The sequence below is a fragment of the Schistocerca cancellata genome, chromosome 6, assembly GCF_023864275.1.
Source record: "Schistocerca cancellata isolate TAMUIC-IGC-003103 chromosome 6, iqSchCanc2.1, whole genome shotgun sequence".
Lineage (NCBI taxonomy): Eukaryota > Metazoa > Arthropoda > Insecta > Orthoptera > Acrididae > Schistocerca > Schistocerca cancellata.
Window position 1 is genome coordinate 93,170,128 of NC_064631.1, and position 16,682 is coordinate 93,186,809.

A 16,682-nucleotide genomic window follows, 5' to 3' on the forward strand; every position below is an offset into this window, starting at 1 on the left:
AATAAATTCTGAGAGTGTTCTACTTAAAAGAAAGAACAGAAATGTAATCATGTAATATAAATTGTTTGTCTTATTGTATTCATGTTCTCGTATTTGTTTTTAACCAAACATATGCAGAGACGCATAATATGCTATTGTTGCCATTTTCTTCCGCCAATCCTTTTATATAATATAATAGTTCATATTATTAAATCTCATATCTCAATCCAGTCAGTGGCATTTGGAGAAAGTGTCACAGAGTCCTTTGCATTGCTTGGATGTGATATTCTAGTGATCTAGATTGTCAAGCCTCAACTGCTGGATCGACTGTGCACTTTCTCCCATTTGAAGAGAAAGTCTTTGCATACTACACGACTCGCGCGTGTTGTTGGGTTCGATTAGCTGTCTTCCACGTATGTTGGTTTAGTGGGGGTGTTCAGGTCGGTTTGTGTTCCCGTTGGTGCTTTGGGGTAGATTTGTAATTTACACGTTTTCCATTGAAATAGATCTGCGGTTGACGGTTGGACTGTCTGGCACTAAGATGGAAGCATGAGCATTCTGTTCCACTTGGGATGGGTTTGAGTTGGCATTTATGACAGTAAGTACGATAGTAAGTCCATCGACAAGACGGAGAAATCTTCTGTCAGTGTTGATTCACGTTCCTCCGTGGCCTTGCAACGGATAACAGCGGCTACATCAGATCTAGCACAGCAGGCCGCATCCATCCAGCTCGGAGCCTTAGTGGACTTCAATAGCTGGTTGCCGATAGATGTGTTTTTCACACGCAGTAATGAACGTGAGGTGGGTGTTCCAAGGACTCCACATGTCATGGGGCACGAGCAGTCTCTGTTGGTAGTAGCAGCCCCCATTCTGGCTGTATTTATTCTTACAGATAAACAATTGCCATGTGGTGTTTGAACGGAAATGTGAATCTGAATGTGTTATAATTGTTTCACTTAAAGGTTTTATTACACTGAGAAGCCAAAAGTAATGGGAACGCACTGGGACACGAAACCGTCATCGGCGGCTCAAACCTGTGTGGTGCATTTATCTGCAAACAGTTCTGGCAGAGATAACAACAGACCGCTGACTGCTTCGTAAGGCTCTGACAGACGACGTGTCATCAAACACTCGTGGACGTTCTGTGCGACAGTTTAATGGTAAAAAGATTACCTAGACACTACTGACCTCGGAAAGCAGACTTATTGCGTAATCTCCGATATGCTGTGACCCTCTGTGTTTTGCACAGGTAACCATCCCACTTCCACTGGCAGTTACATCGCGACTGTACACCTTCCTGTAAGAGATTGCCATCTAGCCGCAACATACAGGCGCAATACAGGGCACTTCTTCTACAGGTACTACGCTTCCCGTGACTCCTGGCACCTCAATTTGTGTACACGCTTACGTACTCGATCGTAAATACCTAGTTTCTTTCTGGGTGTGAACATTATTATTCTTGTGACTAACCGACAACAAAACACTTGGTGGGAAATCTAACCTTCGTGTCTCAGTACTTCACTTACTACCTTGTAATGACCGACTGCCCTTTGCCAAGATAGCTAAAGCCTACATAGTAGATGAACCACATAAAGTAACTGTAAGAAAGGTTTTTTGCCAGACAGTGGTTCATCGACAGAATCCTAAGGAAAAGTGATCCGTCCAGGAAAGAGATAGGCTTAAAGAATACTCGTTCGACCAGTACCTGATTATTCACATCGGCAAGGATCGTCTGCCAAATGGTGCACATATTCCAAGAAGAGTCAAGAATAATCTTATTTCCTTCCCAATGCGTTACGCTAAAAGAAATCAGAACTTTTCAAAAAGTCGATGTCGAATTAAATATCTTTCGGCCGTCAATTTTCAACCTTGTTTTATTTGGCAACCAGTTTCAGCGTATTACTACGCCTTCTTCGGGCCCCTGACCGACGTGTAGGAAGAACCTCCCTCGGTTGTGTTCAAAACAGCAATTCTTCCTACACGTCGGTCAGGGGCCTGAAGAAGGCGTAGTAATACGCTGAACCTGGTTGCCAAATAAAACAATGCTGAAAACTGCTTGCCGAAAGGTATTTAACTTAACATCGTCTATCGCACATACAAGATTTTCAAACAGTCGTCCTTCCTACACACCATTCACTAATGCAACAGGAGATAGCGAGGAGGCAGGAGACGTGTTCTCTCCGTCATACTCCATTACGTGGCTTGGGGATTAAAACTGTTACGTAATTGTAAATTTTGCAAACTTCTAAACAGTTGCACTACGACGTTATACGAACAAATTTTATGTCAGACGGGGCACAAACATTAAATTGTCATATTAAACGGCTAAAAAGTCACTCGGTCCAAGTTGCAGACTGCCTATCTAACGACTTTCAGGGGCAACAAGAATTTGGTTTTCGGTATTTTATATAATGTTATTTATCAAATTTAGAAATCTGAAATACTGTCATAATGTACTTATCGAAATGTATAATCTTAGGTGAAAGGTATAACACAATAAATAAAGTATAGGCCTATACATAATAAGTAAAGTGTATACGTCCTGTCACAGAATAACTCAGAGCACACACAGTAACCACAAATAATCCATTCATCCGATTTTTTGAGAATGGGAGCACTTAGCGACTTCTAAAAAACTTAAACGTGTCCGAAGCTTTTCGTCACTGTCACCTCCACACAAAATAATGAAAGGAAAAAAGTTTATCGCGTACTATATCAGGCTTGACGTTTTGATTGGTTACTTCTATATTATTAACTCACGTATTTTTCAGGTAGTGTGCACACACAACACTGAATGTGCTTGCAAAATTATTTCATTATACGACACACAGTTCACGAAATTTGACGCCATAAACATTGAAATCCGTGAAAAACTAAAATACACAAAGGTTTTACATACTTATCAAATATTTAACGCATTAACTCATTTGTAGCATTTGAAGCTATTTTATACACGACAGTTTGACTGGTTAAAAACTACGATGGGTCGGGAGTAGGGAAGGGAGGGATTACCAGTAGAAACTATACAATGAGAAATTACTCATAGTATGGCTACGCAACATCATACGCACTCAATAGCAAACAAAAATGATATACATTTACAGTAAAATGGATTATAATATCTCAGAAGTTGAAAAGTTTTGAGCTGCACCGCTTTCAAGCTCAATGTTTAATTTGATTTTTGAACAAAATTCATTTCTCAAATTCCGTGAACCGTAGGCACGAACGTACAATTTTTTCATCCGCGCAGAAAGTACTGTTTCTGATGTCGGAACATTGTTGTTGACATCTTTTTAAACAAGTTCTAAGCTCTGATTCATTTTAATCAAGACTGTATCTGTGAAGCGGTATCCAACACGAGTTAAAGTGCAGCAATATTGAATACGATGGCAAACTTGACGTTACAGCTTGTTGGATGAGAGGAACATTTCACCAAGACATTAAGAAGCACTAAGACCATAGAAATCCCCAAATGGAATGAGGTATCCAGGTTAACCATTCGCTAAGGTGCATCTCACAATGTCTACAAAAATGGTAATGGAGGGTTTAGGCGTCACCTTACTGACGATGGTCATTAGAGATGGAGCATTAGCTCGAATTGGACAAGAGTGTAGAAGCAATATCTCGTTCAAGGGAGCTCACGTGATTTAGCGAAACAATGGAAGATTTATCCCGAGATAACTAGACTAGGATCTGTGCCTCCCTCCTCCTGAATACGGATCCAGTGTCGTAAGCCCTGTACCATGGAGAATCAACTTGACAACTTGAGTCAACGCAACACTATCATGATAGAAGTAAACACGTCTATGAATGTATCTGCAAGATAGCTTCCAAATTTATAATAAGATGCCAATAACGTTTATGTGTAGTTAATTTTCGGATGATCTGGTTAATTTCTGCTGTTTACGACATCCTCGGCATGATATCATGCATCGCTGGGACTGGAGGAGATACAGAGCCAATTGCGGTCAATCATATCAACCAAGCAGGCATGGCGGACATCATGTCGGCCACACGGCTGGAAGAAAGTGATGAGCACCAGGTTAATAAGAAGAAATTTACCTTTGATACACAATTTTTATTTCTGTCGAGATAATCCACTAATATGAGAATCTTCTGGAATACCTCCTTCGGTACATCAAATGTTCACTAAATATGTTTCATATGCTGTCATACGTGCTACCCTCATCTTGGCTACAAACCTGTCTAGAATCCAAGTTGACAACAGCAACTGCATAATTCGAATTTCAAAATTTGTGGGATGTCAAGCATTCGACAAAAGGTGACTTGGGAAAGGAAGTAAATGAGCTATAAGTGAATGGCTTGGACTCTGTTTTTTACTAAGTGGTCAGCTATCCACATATAACAGGCAGCTTTAGCGTTTAACTTAGCTGATTCTCATTAAATAGGGCCCGATTTTTAGGATCAGCAGTTTTCTTCAACTACGAATACGTCAGTTAGCAGACGCTAATTTCATCCACCACCAAGGGAACTGTAAGCTGAACATTTTAATCATAGCTGAATGTGTCAGAACTCGTTTTTGCAAACGACTGATGGACTTTAATTCATGGCAAGGTAATCGATCAATCGAGCTTGTCAGTGACGAACCACAATTTTGTCTCGATGTGGCCACACATTCTGAAGAAATCTGCTAATATGTGTTCCTGGCAGCAACTTCGTTTGCGAGAACAGACATCATCATCAAAAAAAGACTTGTGTATTTTGATATCCATATCATACATCATACTGTTGTTGCCCCTAATCCATGGTCGTATAATGTAGTCCACCATGGACGAGTGGAAATTCTTAGTTTCGTCGACAAGCTCCTCTGTAATGTAAACCTGCAGCTTTCCCACCGAAATGGATGATCCATCTGTTTCGAGCATGCAGCTGCGAACACCATTTTTTTATTCTTCCGATATTTCGACTAAAAATCTTTCAAACATTGGGAAGTCTAGTCGATAGTAAAATCTCGTCTTATTTATTTCCTGAGATGCCGAGAACACTTGCCGCACCGAAGCAATATGAAAACTCAACACTCATCAGTCAACATAGTGTAGTACACAGAATAGCCCCACTTTCCGGAATGAATCTTTCAATCTTCACAGAGAAGTACGCTGTCTTAAAATTTCCTGGCAGAAAAAAAAAATTTGTACCGGACCGAGACGAACCTGAAACGTTCCTTTCGGCGGGGAATGCTCTCATCGCCTGAGCTGTCTACCCACGACTCACGACCTGCCCTCACAGCTTTACTTCCGCCAGTAACTCTGCCCTGCCTTCCTAGCTTTACAGAAGTTCTCCTGCAAGCCTAGCAGGACTAACACTCATGGGAGAAAGGAACACTGCTTGCGGATAGGAAAATCCCGGATTCGAGTCCTGACGCTGCACACTATTTTAGTCAGCCAGCAAGTTTCAGCACCACTTGCACGAGGCATAAGATTTAGCCAGTTTGTCATGGAATGCATCCGTAGATTAAATCACTCTTTCGAACAGAGCGTTCGGAGGTACTATAATCAGGCTGAGCCTCGTTAAAATAGGTAATAAGAGACAGAATATGAAACATCCAAAACTAATGAATTGTCTAAATGGAAGGCTTCGTGCTGGTTGCTGTTACTGTCTACCATACATGTTTCCACCGCCCCCTTTGACAACGAATCCCAAAAGGGCGAGTCTGTCGGTACGGTCTGGACGTTGCCGTAATTCACCGAGTGGCCAGTATGAATACAATGCTGAGTCATTGCATATTTGTTTGAAGAAATCGGGTGTGCTACTAATAGTCTAGTAGATTGCAATTAGACTTTTGCGATATGTGTGGTTCACCATACATAAAATTTACCACATTTACCAGAATTTACAGAAACTCGCCTCTCATAATAGCAGGTCGCTTTTCAAAATATCCGCTGCCACTTTTGTCGTTATGTGGAACGTTTATCACACTTTACATTCTCTTATGACTCTAGCTGTCTTTACAGATACGTTCCAAACGTGGAGGTACCTCTGAAAACAAAAGTGGTTAAAAACGCGTGCATAAAATAACGAACTTGTATCACGTGGAAATAATGTGTCAGTAGCCTGACAACCTATTCGACAATATGACGTAAAAATAAAATCTTTCTTCTCCTTCTTTCAGATGTACGAAAACCTTCGGAAGTAAATGCACGTATGTTTCCCCCCTCATTCTTTATTCTCTTTATTGGGGTTGTTTTGGGGAAGGAGACCAGACAGCGAGGTCATCGGTCTCATCGGATTAGGGAAGGACGGGGAAGGAAGTCGGCCGTGCCCTTTCAAAGGAACCATCCCGGCATTTGCCTGGAGCGATTTAGGGAAATCACGGAAAACCTAAATCAGGATAGCCGGACGCGGGATTGAACCGTCGTCCTCCCGAATGCGAGTCCAGTGTGTTAGCCACTGCGCCACCTCGCTCGGTATATTCTCTTTATTCTGCGACTGGAATAGATTGCGATTACGGCAACCCTATCTATGACTGTTCAATGGGTTTTTTGCTTCCTTTTTCACATCTTCTGACAAAAATTTAATGACATTTATGTACAATCACTCGTACCTGATTATGGATACGCTTCCCTGACCTATGGTGCGTGAAGACTGTGCTGTCACGCTATGTAGTGAAGAGGTAGCAATGAGAATTCTCCCAGTGCGCAGGTCGGCAAGTGACGAAAGGGCAGGCCACGACGTTGGGATCACGGATTTACTTCAAACTTTGTACACCTTTAGTAGGCCATTAAAACAACATAATGTGCAAGCAGTATGGTGCACTACTCTGGCTATTCCGAGAGAATCGCAAAAGAAGTTTTACGCATCTATTATGTAACTGATGTATCTGTGCGAAGGTAACGGCCGTAAAAAGTCATTGTAGGCAAGTGTGAGCTACGTAAGACGAACCTGTACAAGGCGATGGCTCGAATCACACTCAAACGTTTATTTTTGTAGTACAAGTGTAAAATCTGCGATGTTCAAAAAATTTGCACCTACAGTATTCGTTCTTGGTACTTCAGTAACGTCTGATTACTACGCAAGTTAACTGCCAAATGGGGCCTGCCTCTGTGTCTGCAGCTCGAAGCGTCGAGGTGCAAAGTAGTTCCGGATACCTTCTCCATCTACATCTACATTTACATCTACATTTATACTCCGCAAGCCACCTAACGGTGTGTGGCGGAGGGCACTTTACGTGCCACTGTCATTACCTCCCTTTCCTGTTCCAGTCGCGTATGGTTCGCGGGAAGAACGACTGTCTGAAAGCCTCTGTGCGCGCTCTAATCTCTCTAATTTTACATTCGTGATCTCCTCGGGAGGTATAAGTAGGGGGAAGCAATATATTCGATACCTCATCCAGAAACGCACCCTCTCGAAACCTGGCGAGCAAGCTACACCGCGATGCAGAGCGCCTCTCTTGCAGAGTCTGCAACTTGAGTTTGTTAAACATCTCCGTAACGCTATCACGGTTACCAAATGACCCTGTGACGAAACGCGCCGCTCTTCTTTGAATCTTCTCTATCTCCTCCGTCAACCCGATCTGGTACGGATCCCACACTGATGAGCAATACTCAAGTATAGGTCGAACGAGTGTTTTGTAAGCCACCTCCTTTGTTGATGGACTACATTTTCTAAGGACTCTCCCAATGAATCTCAACCTGGTACCCGCCTTACCAACAATTAATTTTATATGATCATTCCACTTCAAATCGTTCCGCACGCATACTCCCAGATATTTTACAGAAGTAACTGCTACCAGTGTTTGTTCCGCTATCATATAATCATACAATAAAGGATCCTTCTTTCTATGTATTCGCAATACATTACATTCAAATAACATGAAACTCACTAAAACTTTACCACATTGCCATGTATAAGGGATTTCACAAATCACGAAAGGCGTACATCTTCAGGAAAACTCTATCCCTTTCTTCATTTACTTTTTGCTCGTTATAAAGATGTTTGTTCTGGTAATCAAATTTAATTAAAAATAGTAAGTAGTCAAATAACATGAAACTCACTAAAACCTCAAGCAAACACGCGTGCTTTTTTTAATTATATTACCTCTCAGATGTCATATAAATTAAATAATATGATCAGTGCTGAAAAAAAAATGCATTAAAAATTAAGATTGAGCGGGAGACCAACCTTCGCTTCATACACGTTTGGCATGCGAGGCTCGAACCTAACTGCCTTTTTTTTTTCGTTGTTTTTGGTCGTAGCGATCATCATATGACATCCGTTGAAGTTCGTTGTTGATCCCTTCACTCAATTTTTTTTTATTACAGAGACCACCCAGCTCTCTGACCGAACACGCTCAGCTACCGTGTCGGCTTCCGCTTGGCCACCACTAACTGTAACGTCCGGCACCTACGCACAGATACAGAAGTCACATAATAGACGCGGAAAATTTGTCTTGATTTTTTATCGGAACTGCTAGAGTAGTGCTCCTTATTACATGCACAGTATATTGTTTTTATGGCCTGCTACATGTGTACAAGTTCAAAGTAAATCTGTGATCCCAACGTCGCGGCCCACTCTTGTTAGTATGTGCGGGCTCTGCTACCAAATCACCCACTTCCACCGCTAACTAGGCGGCTGGGGTCTGCCTTTAGGATTTCGCTACTCCTGTTGTGTATGCTCGAGCGCACATCCATCCTTGCCGTGTCCATAGCGCCTCAGACAACGATCCCCTAGTAGTGCACACATGTGTTCTACAACCCTTCTTCACAATGGGAATGACTTGCAAATTTTCCCGATCACTTGGAACGCTTCTAGCAGAACCGGCACTCGTCATCAATATGAACTTAATAATGTATGCATCTGTTCAACGAGCTTTATTGGGAACTGGACCAACCTGAGCATTTTTCCAGTCACTAGGAATGCTTCGCTCCTCCAGCGACGGTAAACTGCTGCTAGAAGGGTAAAAAGTTATTTCGTATACTCTTTGTAGAAACGTGCAGGCAGGCGAGGTGGCGCTTACCTGCTGCTCGACGACGTTCCCCGCGGTGTTGTTAATGCGGTCGGTCCCGTTGTACCAGGTGATTGTGGCCTCTGGGTTGGCGCCCACTGCCTGGCACACGGCGGCCACGTTGGTCCCCTGCACCACGTGCTCCTTCACGCCAGTCAGCTGCAGCTCCAGGGGCCGCACTGAAACACGACACAGCCTCAATGAACACACCTGCTGCACAGTGCCTCAGGTCTTACTATACACACCCCTATTTCTTTTTTTTTTTCAATTTTTCTGACAACGTGTTTTAAATAAAAAAAATACGAGAATGAAATGATCAATTTCGGTCATATTTACGTTCTTTTTTTCTTCTGTTTCTACGCTGTCAATTAACGATAAACACAAAAATAAAATTACAACTGCAATAGAGAGTAAAATACAGTAATACACTACTGGCCATTAAAATTGCTACACCACGAAGATGACGTGCTACAGACGCGAAATTTAACCGACAGGAAGAAGATGCTGTGATATGCAAATGATTAGCTTTTCAAGCATTCACACAAGGTTGGCGCCGGTGGCGACACCTACAACGTGCTGACATGAGGAAAGCTTCCAACCGATTTCTCATACACAAACAGCAGTTGACCGGCGTTGCCTGGTGAAACGTTGTTGTGATGCCTTGTGTAAGGAGGAGAAATGCATACCATCACGTTTCCGACTTTGATAAAGGTCGGATTGTAGCCTATCGCGATTGTGGTTTATCGTATCGCGAGATTGCTGCTCGCGTTGGTCGTGATCCAGTGACTGTCAGCAGAATATGGAATCGGTGGGTTCAGAGACGACAGGTATCTTACCCTCATGGCTGTAACGGATCGTGCAGCTACGTCTCGATCACTGAGTCAACAGATGGGGACGTTTGTAAGACAGCAACCATCTGCACGAACAGTTCGACGACGTTTGCAGCAGCATAGACTATCAGCTCGGAGACCATGGCTGCGGTTACCCTTGACACTGCATTACAGACAGGAGCACCTGCGATGGTGTACTCAGCGACGAACCTGGGTGCACGAATGACAAAACGTCATTTTTTCCGATGAGTCCAGATTATGTTTACAGCATTATGATGGTCGCATCCGTGTTTGGCGACATCGCGGTGAACGCACATTAGAAGCGTGTATTCGTCATCGCCATATTGGCGTATCACCCGGCATGATGGTATGGGGTGCCACTGGCCACATGTCTCTGTCACCTCTTGTTCGCATTGACGGCACTTTGAACAGTGGACGTTACATTTCAGATGTGTTACGACCCGTGGCTCTACCCTTCATTCGATCCCTGCGAAACCCTACATTTCAGCAGGATAATGCACGACCGCATGTTGCAGGTCCTGTACGGGCCTTTCTCGATACGGAAAATGGTCGACTGCTGCTCTGGCCAGCACATTCTCCAGATCTCTCACCAATTGAAAACGTCTGGTCAATGGTGGCCGAGCGACTGGCTCGTCACAATACGCCAGTCACTACTCTTGATGAACTGTGGTATCGTGTTGAAGCTGCATGGGTGCCGGGATGGTTCCTTTGAAAGGGCACGGCCGATTTCCTTCCCAATCCTTCCCTAACCCGAGCTTGCGCTCCGTCTCTAATGACCTCGTTGTCGACGGGACGTTAAACACTAAGCATCACCCAAGCTGCATGGGCAGCTGTACCTGTACACGCCATCCAAACTCTGTTTGACTCAATGCCCAGGCGTATCAAGGCCGTTATTACGGCCAGAGGTGGTTGTTCTGGGAACTGATTTCTCAGGATCTATGAACCCAAATTGTGTAAAAATGTAATCACATGTCAGTTCGAGTATAATATATTTGTCCAATGAATACCCGTTTATCATCAGCATTTCTTCTTGGTGTAGCAATTTTAATGGCCAGTAGTGTAATCATATTAATGGTCGAGCAGATAACGTTGGGGACTTCGTGGCACTATTAGGAGACCGTCCCGTTAACTACCGGAAAGTTTCGACGCCAGAACACTGCACAGAAGCTCACGAAGTCCTGCAGTCTTAATAATTGCTGCGGTGAGTGGCAATTGACTTTGTACATAAATAGCTGTAACGTATTGTGCAAAAGCGGCGAAGAAATCCAGTATTGTACGATTACGCAACTGATGAAAATCACTGGAATCAACAACGAGTGACCACATAAAATAAACTGAAGGAGGAACAGATGCCAGACAGATTCACAGGAAGAATCGTAAGAAATCGTAATTGATTCACTAGAGAAGACACTTGTTCGACCTATTCTTGAGTACTGCTCATCAGTCTCCAACCCATACTAAGTTGGATTAAAGGAACAGACAGAGAAGATCCGATGAAGACACGTGCGTTTCGCCATGGGATCGTTGAAACAGCGCGATAGCGCTGCGGAAATGCTTAACAAACTCCCGTCTTTCTCATTCGGGAGGACGACTCTTCAATCACGCGTCCGGCCATCCTGATTCAGGTTTTCCGTGATTCCTCTAAATCGCTGCAGGCAAATGCCGGCCGGGATGGTTCCATTCACAGGGTACGGCCGACTTCCTTCCCCATCCTTACCTAATCCGACGAGACCGATGACCTCGCTGTTTGGTCTCTTCCCGTGAATCAATCCAATCAATACAAAAAACTCCCGTCTTAGATGCTACAAAACTGATGTGCATCTTGGAGAGGTTTACTGTGGAAATTTCGAAAGCGTACGTTTCAAGAAGAGTCAAACAACATATTACTTCCTTCCACATATGTTTCGTGAAATTATCTCGACTAGAAATTGGTCGTCCCGTCATACTTGCCCTTACCGACAGTCATTTTTCCCAGGCGCCGTTCGTGAACACAGCGGAAAACTTGGGAACAGACAGTGGTGCGAAACATTCCTTCCTCCATACACTGTTAGGCGGCTTGCGAGAGTAGATGCAGATGGAGAAAAATGTTAACTCAACCATCCAACAAATAATATGGAAAGCACGTTTTATTGTTGAGCAGAGAAGGAGGTGTAGCAACTTGTACTTGGCTTTGTTGGGTAAAGTTAAATCTCCATCTGGCTCGAGTTACCAGAGAGTGTGGTCATGTGTGTGTGTGAGTTGCGTTTGAGTGAGTGTGTGCGTGTGATTATGCTGTCTATTTTTGGCAAAACTTTCCCACAGTCTTCTTCTTGTGCCTTTCTCCGCTATATGGTGAGTAACCATTATCTTTTTCATTATATTGTTACATTCTATCCTGGATTTTCTATTCTTTAAAACTAATTCAGGTTTCATATGGACAGTGATAACATGAAATAATTCATAAGTTATACCATAAAAATCAGTAGAAATACGTACTTCAAACTTAGGCACTGCCGATGCGAAGTACGGACCCAAAACAAGGATAGGAAATACACTGAGCCGATAAAAGTAATGGGATACCTGTTAATATCGAGTCGGAGATTCTTTTTGTGGTGTCACCGCCAGACACCACACTTGCGAGGTGGTAGCTTTCAAATCGGCCGCGGTCCGCTAGTATACGACGGACCCGCGTGTCGCCACTGTCAGTGATGGCAGACCGAGCGCCGCCACACGGCAGGTCTAGTGAGACGTACTAGCACTCGCCCCAGTTGTACATCCGACGTTGCTAGCCATGGTTCACTGAGAATTACGCTCTCATTTGCCGAGCCGATAGTTAGCATAGCCTTCAGCTACATTTGCTACGACTTAGCAAGGCGCCGTATTCAATTGATATTGAGATTCTATTAATGTATCATCAAGAGCGATGTTCTACAAATGTGGATTAAAGTTAAGTATTCCAGAAGCTACGTACTTTTCTTTATAGCATTCATTACGTATCCTGTTTCAGACCTCACGCCAGCCTGCGTGAGTTTAAGCGCGTGGCTTTCGGCTTCCTCTCATTGTGTCTAGGCCGTCTTGTCTAGACACAACACTTTTGCCCGACGAAGAGCAGAAACTCGACATGCCATGGACTCAGTAAATCGTTGAAAGTGCCCTGCAGAATTACCGAGCCATGCTGCCTCTATAGCCGACAGTAATAGTTTCATGGTATTCATGTTGGGCGATCTGGGTGGAATTGTCCGAAATGTTTTTCAAACCAATGGCGAACAACTCTGGCCCGGTGACATGGTGCAGTATATTCCATAAAAACTCCATCGTCGTTCGCCGGTCGGTGTGGCCGTGCGGTTCTAGGCGCTTCACTCTGGAACCACGTGACCGCTACGGTCGTAGGTTCGACTCCTACCTCGGGCATGGTTGTGTGTGATGTCCTTAGGTTAGTTAGGTCCAAGTAGTTCTACGTTCTAGGGGACTGATGACCACAGATGTTAATTCCCATAGTGCTCAGAGCCATTTGAACCATCCATCGCTGTTCCGGATCGTGATGTCCATGAATGGCTGCAAATGGTCTTTATGTAGCCGAAAATAACCATTCCCAGTGAAAGACCGGTTCAGTTGGACCAGAAGACCCAGTCTATTCCATGTACACACAGTCCACATCATTTTAGAGACACCACAAGCTCGCACAGTCCTCTGTTGACATCTTGGATTCTGCGTCACACTCGAACGCTACCACCAGTTCTTGCCAACTGAAATCGGGACTCATCTGATCACGCCACGGTTCTCCAGCCGTCTAGAATCCAACCGACATGGTCACGAGGCCAGCAGAGGCGCTGCAGGCGATGTCATGCTGTTACAAAAGGCACTCGAGTCGGTAGTCTGATGCCATAGCCCATTAACGCCAAATTTCGCGGCACTGTCCTAACGGATACGTTTGTCGTACGTCCCACATTGATTTTTACGCGTGTTTACGTAGTGTTCCTTGTCTGTTTGCACCGACAGCTCTACGCAAACTGCGCTTGTCTCGGTCGTTAAGTGAAGGCTGCCGGCCGCTGCGTTGTCCGTGGTGAGAGGTAATGCCTGAAATGTGGTATTCTCGTCACACTCTTGAAACTATGGATCACAGAATACTGCATTCCTTATCGATTCCCGTGCGTCTAGGTCCGCCGCGCGGGATTAGCCGAGCGGTTTATGGCGCTGCAGTCATGGACTGTGTGGCTGGTCCCGGCGGAGGTTCGAGTCCTCCCTCGGGCATGGGTGTGTGTGTTTGTCCTTAGGATAATTTAAGTTAAGTAGTGTGTAAGCTTAGGGACTGATGACTTTAGCTGTTAAGTCCCATAAGATTTCACACACATTTGAACATTTTTGTCTAGGTCCAACTACAAGTCCGCTTTCAAAGTCTGTTAATTCCCGCCATCATCACGTCGCAAACCTTCTCACATGAATAACCTGAGAACAAATGACAACTTCGTCAATGCACTTTGTATGCGATACTACCATACCATACTTTATCATGTCAAGCATCGTGAAGTGTGTCCGCTCGCCAAAACATTATCTTCCGTGTACAGCGGACTTCGTTCGTGCTGACCACTCTGGTTCCACCTGGCCACACTTGCGTCAAAGGGTAAAGGCTAAAGTGCTTCAGCTTCTTCACCGACATTCCTGGTTATTATGCAGGTTATGACCTTTTGCAGCATTTTCTGCTTTGGTAGCAAAGTATAAGCGTCTAACAGTACAACCCTCTAATTAAACGGAATTAGCGAGTCCATCAAAGCAGAAGGACAAACAAGGGACGGTAAGCGGGTTGTAATAACTGTCACCTGTACGGCGTAGAACAGAGGCGAAAAGGGCTGCGGACTGCGCAAGTTGGCCGTAGCGCGGCTCTAAGGAGCGCGCAGAATGGCAGTGTAAGGGCACAACTCCGTGACGGCCAAGTTGGGCCGTGCTGTGTGAAACATGGCGGCGATAAGCGCCGACTGCAGTGCCAGTGGTGCAGCCGGGGGACTCTGCAGTGCAATTAGCGACGACACCACTGCCACTGCATTTCTTTCGCCCTAGGCACTAGCGCAGCATTCTCTACAGCACGAGAACACGAAACTGACTTGTCGCAATTTTGCGAAGAAGTTAAACTGTCGTTCGGTGACAAATACGAGGAGCTTCCTCAGCTGCTCTTGGAAATATGCAGTATTTTAACGGAATGGCTGCTAAAAGACCAATTAAAAAGTTGCTTTTTTATAGAAAAAAGTCGCGGGAATCAGATAAATCAGAAAATTCTAAAATAACCAGTAATTCTTTCTCACACCCACACCCGATCCTTTAAAAAATCGTACTCCTATGCACAAAAGGGCTTAAAATGCCTAGTTATTTAACACACAAATTACTCCACGCGTATTACAAAATGTATGTATGTATATTCCACATCTTGAACCACCTGATCGATTTCAAACAAACTTCGTACAAATATCACCTACTATATGCAAAGAACCACTGTGGGGACAGAACAACCTCTCTCTCAAAGAGGTCGCTGAAAAAGTGCCCAAGCTTACGACGTGCAAGAACACTGAAAAGCCAAAGAAACTGGTACAACTGCCTAATATCGTGTAGGGCCCCCGCGAGCAACGAAAAGTGCCGCAACACGACGTGGCATGGGCTCTTCTAATGTCTGAAGTAGTGCTGCAGGGAATTGACTCCATGATTCCTGAAGAGCTGTCCATAAATCCGTAAGAGTGCGAGGGGATTGAGACCTCTTCTGGACAGCACGTCGCAAGGCATCCCAGATACGCCCAATAATGTTCATGTGTGCGGAATTTGGTGGCCAGCGGAAGTGTTCCAACTCAGAAGAATGTTACTGGAGACACTCTGTAGCATTTCTGACGTGTGGGATGTCGCACTGTCCTGCTGGAATTGCCCAAGTCCGTCGAAGTACACAATGGACATGAATGGCTGCAGGTGATCAGACAAGATGCTTACGTACGTGTCACCTGTCAGATTCGCATCTATACGTATTAGAGGTCCCATATCACTCCAACTGCATTCGCCCCACACCATTACAGAGCGTCCAGCAGCCTGAACAGTCCCCTGCTGACATGCAGGGTCCGCCGGCCGCTGTGGCCGAGCTGTTCTAGGCGCTTCAGTCCGAAACCGCGCTGCTGCTACGGTCGCAGGCTCGAATCCTGTCTCGGACATGGCTGTGTGTGATGTCCTTAGATTTGTTAGGTTTGAGTAGTTATAAGTCTAGGGGACTGATGACCTCAGATGTTAAGTCCCATAGTGCTTAGAGCCATTTGAACCATTTTGAACATGCAGGGTCCATGGATTCATGAGGCTGTCTTCATACCCGTATCCGCTCGATACAATTTGAAACGAGGCTCGTCCGACCAGGCAACATGTTTCCAGTCAACGTCGGTGTTGACGGTCTCAGGCGAGGCGTAAAGCTTTGTGTCGTGCAGTCATGAAGGATACACGAGTGGGCCTTCGGCTCCGAAAGGCCATATCGATGATGTTCCGTTGAATGATTCGCACGCTGACATTTGTTGATGGCCCAGCACTGAAATTTGCACGTATTTATGGAAGGGTTGCACTTCTGCCATGTCGAACGATTCTCTTCCCGTCATAAATACTGAGATGCGTGAGAACGAAACTAAGGGCGAAGTTCACTAGAGATACAGATGAAATATGTGTACAAATATGAGTCAAATATGTTAAATACATGTGACCGGTGCTTATGCTGGTAAAGCAGCGAGTGAAGAGCTTCTCCTAACCCCTGGATCGACTTCAACCAAACTTGGTACAGATACTACTTAATGTCTGGAAAACAGTATTTGTTGGGGTTGGAAGCAACAAACTCCTATTGGAAAGGAGGTGATAATGCGGAAAGGTAAGGGGGAGGAGTAGGTGGACTTAGATAGCGAAGG

The 16,682-nt window shown here is 44.6% G+C and overlaps 1 protein-coding gene across 11 annotated transcripts in view; it reads right to left on the bottom strand.

Moving 5' to 3' along the window:
- Positions 1 to 16,682, bottom strand: part of LOC126088583 (titin) — a 1,213,778-nt gene that overhangs the window by 547,021 nt on the left and 650,075 nt on the right. For all 11 annotated transcript variants that reach the window (XR_007519972.1, XR_007519973.1, XR_007519977.1 and 8 more), the window contains exon 5: positions 8,954 to 9,120. Coding sequence is in view for 5 of the 11 variants with exons in the window: in XM_049906783.1 (XP_049762740.1) it covers positions 8,954 to 9,120 (167 nt within the window). In the remaining 6 variants the exon portion in view is untranslated. The remainder of the gene's footprint in view (positions 1 to 8,953; positions 9,121 to 16,682) is intronic.